Genomic DNA, 6,000 nt, shown 5'->3' with positions numbered 1-6,000 from the left:
ATTCAATATAAAAGCATATTTAAAATTTCATTACCTTCTAGATCATTCCACAACCAAGATTGAGAACACATCAAAGCCTCTATAAGGCCAGGACTAAGTCGACTACGATGTGGACTCACCAACCTACCACTTTTACTAAATGCTGATTCAGATGCGACAGTTGATACTAGAATAGCCAAGATGTCTAGTGCCATCAGCTGCAATGTAGGATACTTACTCTTATTTGCATCCTACCAATTTAAAATGTTAAAATCCATGGTGCGTGGCAAGACTGGTTCATCTACGTAATGGTCTAACTCTGATTTCACATTCCCAATCCTTGACAAATCACTAACAATTATATCATACTCAGCATAAATGTCCCATTCTTTACTTGTAGAGCTTAAAGATGCTGCCAATCCACTTAGATCTTCACTTAGACTAGTTCCCTCCTTACTTCTATCTTGATACTCTTGAAGTAAATCAAAACATGCTTGGCGTACACGATTTTTTTGAGAGAAAGATTCGTCCCCGTGTATCCTCTGAAGAACAAGCTCCAAAAAGGTCATTTTATGCCTTGGGTCTAACACTATTGCTATTCTTGCAACAAGATGGCACTCACTCCAATACTTATCAAATTTCTCTATCATACTTGCTGCCATTTTTTTTACCACCTCGTTCTCACAATTGCACCAACAACGCAATGCCAATTTTACCTCACAAATTTTTGGAAGTCGAGTCCCAGAGAAAATTTCAGTAATAGAATAAAATAGTTCCAATCTCCAACAAATTTCCTGTGCTAAGCTCCATTCCTCCTCCGATGGCAAAGATGTATAAAGTCTCTCACGTTGTTTCAGTCGTGGAAACACATCCTTATAACATATAGCTGTTTCAAGCATCAAATATGTAGAATTCCATCTAGTTTTGTAATCAAGAAACAGTTTTTTATGGCATGGATTTTTTAATTGACTGGCTGCCTCCACAAATTTTTCTTCTCTAGCTTGGCTAGCCGTCCAAAAGTGAACACTATCACGAATTTTCCCAATTGTGCCTCCAATTATATCTAGACCATCCTTCACAATCAAGTTTAATATATGTGCAACACAACGCATATGAAATTTTTTACCATCTAAGAGTAGTGACTTACTACGAATAGACAACTTATTCGAAAGACCCTGAATCAATGCATCATTGGTTGTACAATTATCTACCGTAATAGTAGATATCTTTCTATCCAAGTTCCAATCCAAGAAGTAATTCATAAGTGCATCACAGAGAATCTCACTTGTATGTGGAGAAGGCACATAAACAAACCTGAAAGTATTCATGAATTAAATACAAAAGTTAGTCACTAATGGACAACCAACTTTTGAGATATCATGTAATTGAAACAAAACAAATAAATAAAGATTAAATACTTACCCAATAATCATATTTTGCAAGCGCCAAAATTCATCAACATAGTGAGCAGTGATTGACATGTAACCTCTTTTCTGTCTAGAAGACGACATATCAGTCGTGATAGCAACTCGGCTCTCAAGTTTGTCAAACAACCAATAAGCTTTCACTTTCTCCGACTGATAAAGCTTCATAATATCACTCCTGATTGTATTCCGAGTCATCGTTGTGAAGCCGGGCTGGAGGCTGCTAACAAACCTTCTAAATCCAATATGCTCAACAATACTAAGAGGATACTCATGCAAAACAATTGCATTAGCAAGTTCATTCCTTGAAACTTCTTGGGTAAATGTAAAATTGCCAAATTGCATTGACCCATCAACATTTGGAGAACGTGCAATCATTTTTTGACGTATATCAGTATTAGTTCGCTTCACACACCTCTTTAAATGTTGTTTTAAATGACTAGTACCGGATGAAGGTTCAGCAACAAGCTTCTTCTTACAATGATGACAAATAGCAAAAGACCCCCCATTTGGCCCATCCAATATCACATTTTCAAAATCCTTCCAAACTTTTGAAGTCAATTTTCTCTTCCTCGCATGTGATGTTGCGAGTCCTGTGACCCCTAAACTTGGAGTGGGTGCTGATTCAGAATTGATTTCAATTGGTGCATCAAAACTTGTAGGTTGTGTAGCTGATGCAGATGACACACTTTCCATATTTTGAGTCGGCTGGGACATTATATCAACCACTTGCTGGATATAAAAAATATAGAAGTAATTAATTCAAAGGTTCACTTTCAATGGATAATCAAACTGACAAATGAACATGATAAAGGGGAATGAGAAGTGCCAATATAATTGAATAAAACAAAAAAGCTTGGTTTTGTAAAATATAAAAATGAAAAAAAAAATTTAATTTCCAAGTGGGTCATCCCACAACCCTTTATCACGTAAACGGAAAAAAAGTAGTTTTATATAGATTAATCAATCAACAAATGTAAAATCCAAAATAGCTGAAACATTATTGCATAGGAGAGACGAAAAAAAAGAAAAAAAATTACCTTCTCAACTAGTATTCAAATTTGTAATAGTCCAGTCTGAGGAGTTCAAGCTTTCATCGTCGTTCTACCGCGAACTCAAGCTATCTATTCTAAAGGAACGTTATCAGACTCTAATGCACAAGTGGGTATGATAAAATATATATATAATAAACATAAATATATATATATCCACTGAAAGAATATATATATATATATACATATATATAACTTAAATCATAGACTACATCAAAAAAACAAAAAGATTTACAGAAATCAAAAACCTTAAAAATCAAGACCAAGTACGATATCAGAACCACAAACATAGAGATATAATCATACTATTCATGCATGATATCAACGAAATAATATTAGAGTATGAAGAAACAAAAAAAGTCATGAGAGAGAGAATGACGGAATACCTGATAAAGAGAAACAAAAAAGTTAGGGTTTTGTAACTTGTAGAGTTGTTATATTATATAAATTTATTATAAGTTATTAATATTATATAATATATATATATAGTTATATGTTTAGCGGGGCTGGGCGGGGCGGGGCGAATATGAATCAGAACCTGTTCCCGCCCCATGACCCTCGACGGGTACAAAAATATATCCATACCTGCCCCAACGGTATAAAAATTGTTCTCATACCCGTTATTGAAGGGGCGGGACGGGGCGGAGCACCGGCGGGGCGGTAAAAATTGTCACCCCTACGTAAAATGTCATCACGACAAACTGTGGGAATGACTAACAAACCCCTGAACCGTAAACCTCCATCTGCATGCAAAGTCCAATCCTTTACTGTCTCACCACCAGAAATCAAAATGTGAATAACATCCAAATCCAGATCTTACCTCATGACCCAATCACTCGTCTAACAAGAGTGGGCTGAGCCACGAGACTAAACAAGAATGCTGACTCATTGTCAACATCATCATCAAAGCAAGACAATCCTATTTCTGCCAAATCCTCAAGTATCTTCCACTTCTGAATGGCTAAACCGGCCAAAGTCCCTCGAGATTTCCGGCTTAAGGCATTAGCTACCACATTTGCCTTGCCCAGATGATACTGTAATTCAAAGTTGTAGTCCTCCAAGAATTCAACCCATCGCCTCTGTCTGTTGTTCAAGTTTTTGTGGGAGAAAAAAAACTTGAGACTCTTGTGATCTGCGAACACCTCGAATCTTTCACCATACAAAAAGTGTCTCCAACACTTCAAGGCAAATACAACTGCCACTAATTCCAGATCATGAGTAGGGTGGTTGCATGTACTCATGAGTCTTCAACTGTTGAGACCTATAAACCACAACTTTACCATCCTGCATCAGCACACATCCCAAACTATCACGTGAAGCGTCATGATAGATCACATAACCCAAGCCATGTTTGGGTGTCACCAATACTGGAGCTGTAGTCAATCTTGTCTTTAACTCTTGAAAGTATAACTCACAGGCTTTATCCCATGTAAACTTGATCACCTTCCGGGTCAAGCGAGTCATAGGTGCTGCCAAACGGGAAAAATCCTTCACAAATCTATAATAATAACATGTTAGGCCAAGAAAACTCCGGATCTCAAAAACATTCTTGGGTTGCTCCCAATTCAAAACCGCTTCTATCTTCGATAGATCCACCAACACACTACCTTCCGAGATAACATGCCCCAAAAATTTTACCGCTTGTAGCCAAAACTCACACTTTTTATATTTGGCATACAAATAGTGCTCTCGCAACATCTGCAATACAATACTTAAATGGATCTCGTACTCCTCCTGAGTCCGTGAATACACAAGAATGTCATCCACGAAAACTACCACAAACTGGTCCAAGTAATCGTAAAAGATGCGGTTCATTAAGTCCATGAATGTCGTTGGCGCATTAGTCAAGCCAAAAGGCATAACAAGGAACTCATAATATCCATACCAAGTACGAAACGCCGTCTTTGGGATATCCTCATCCCTAACCCATAACTGATAGTAGCCTAACCTCAAGTCAATCTTCAAGAAACAACTGGCTCCCCTCAACTGATCAAACAAATCATCTATCCTTGGCAAAGGATACTTGCTCTTGATAGTGGCATAATTCAACTTCCAGTAATCAATGCACAACTTCAGAGAACCATCTTTCTTCTTAGCAAACAAGACAGGTGTGCCCCACAGTGACACACTCGGTCGGATGAAACATTTTATCCTCAAATCATCAAGCTGCCTCTTCAATTCTTCCAACTTAACTGGTGCTATATGATACGGTGCCATAGAAATCGGCGCGGTACCGAGCATCAGATCAATAGTAAACTCCAATTCTCGATGTGGAGGCAACTCTGTCAAATCCTCCAGGAACACATCCAGAAAATCACGAACAACTGCCGAATAAACCCCTTCTGCAACACCATCTTCTTCGGCTAAAAGACTAGCCAAGAAGTAGTTACCACGACCTCGTCTACGAATCTTGTACAATAATACAGTATGGGAATCACTCCGATCTCCCACGTAAAAGAAACAATCCCCCTCGGGAGTGCAAACTGTGAATCTTCATCTGAAACAATCAATTGTGGCATGAAATGAAGCTAACCAATCCATCCCGTGAATGACATCAAAGGCAGTCATCTCATGGAGGAATAGATCAAACATAAAATTCCGTCCAGCTATCACGATGGAACAATCCCTCATAACTCTGCTCAAAGACACTGAAATCCCAACTGGCGTATCAACACACAATGCATGATCAATGAAACTGACCTCTAACCTCGATGCAAGTGCAAATGATGACAAAATGAAGGAATGAAATGCACCAGAGTTAAATAAAACATGAGCCCAAGAACCAAACACTAGAAAGATACCTTAGAGAACTGATGGTCTAGAAGATGCATCAGGCTGGGCAAGTGCAAAGACACGTCCCTACGGTGTCTGTGCCTGGGAACTACCAACCTGTCAACCTAACTGCTGCATTGACATAGTAGGAGTATCTCTCTTAGCTAGCAGTGAACCCTGAGAAGATATAGCAGGCTGTGGTGGTGGCGGTGGTCTGAAATCTGACTGAGTTGTAGCCGACTGTGATGGCCTCTACTGTGTCCCTCTGCCACTACCGGTGCCTTCTCCCCGATTCGGACATTCTTTATCCCTGTAGCCCTGTTGGCCACAACTAAAGCAAACCCCAGAATTAACCGACATCTAAGGACACTCTGTCTTGTAGTGGCTCCGACGTCTGTGGATACTCTGTCTTGTAGTGGCCCGGCCGATTACAGCGATAATAGATAACACCACTCCTGGCAGACCCTGCTGGTATAGGGGTAGTAAGAGCAGATCGTGCCGACTGCTGCCCCTGAGACTGAGACGGACCACCCCTGTTCCTCTTCTATGACTGCTCTTCCGAAGATGGTCCTGCATTCCTCTTTTGCTTCCACTGTTCCTTTCCTGCATTTCTGTCCTTAGCTTCCACCTCAAGCATCAACGCCCTTTCCATTGCCTCCGAGTACACCTTGAAATACTGGGCCGTTATTAACAGTCTTATTTGGTAATGGAGACCGAAAACAAACTTATAAGTCTTATCAATTTCATTTCTCATTATCTCTAGAACAAAGCGA

At 39.5% G+C, this 6,000-nt stretch overlaps 1 protein-coding gene across 1 annotated transcript; it reads right to left on the bottom strand.

Annotated features, from left to right (window-relative positions):
* Window positions 1-230: 230 nt before the first annotated feature.
* LOC132277908 (zinc finger BED domain-containing protein RICESLEEPER 2-like) lies at window positions 231-3,919 on the bottom strand. Its single transcript, XM_059779748.1, has 4 exons — window positions 3,693-3,919; window positions 3,292-3,538; window positions 1,402-2,135; window positions 231-1,293 (listed from the first exon to the last, which is right to left on the bottom strand). The coding sequence occupies exons 1-4, from the start codon at window positions 3,917-3,919 to the stop codon at window positions 231-233; spliced, it is 2,271 nt and encodes a 756-aa protein (XP_059635731.1).
* Window positions 3,920-6,000: the final 2,081 nt, after the last annotated feature.

Source organism: Cornus florida, unplaced genomic scaffold (assembly GCF_030987335.1).
Source record: "Cornus florida cultivar Cherokee Brave unplaced genomic scaffold, ASM3098733v1 CherokeeBrave_3.0.0_Hap2_Chr10, whole genome shotgun sequence".
Taxonomy (NCBI): Eukaryota; Viridiplantae; Streptophyta; class Magnoliopsida; order Cornales; family Cornaceae; genus Cornus; species Cornus florida.
The sequence above is the reverse complement of the archived record's forward strand: the minus strand, read 5'-3'. Positions and strand labels throughout refer to the sequence as shown.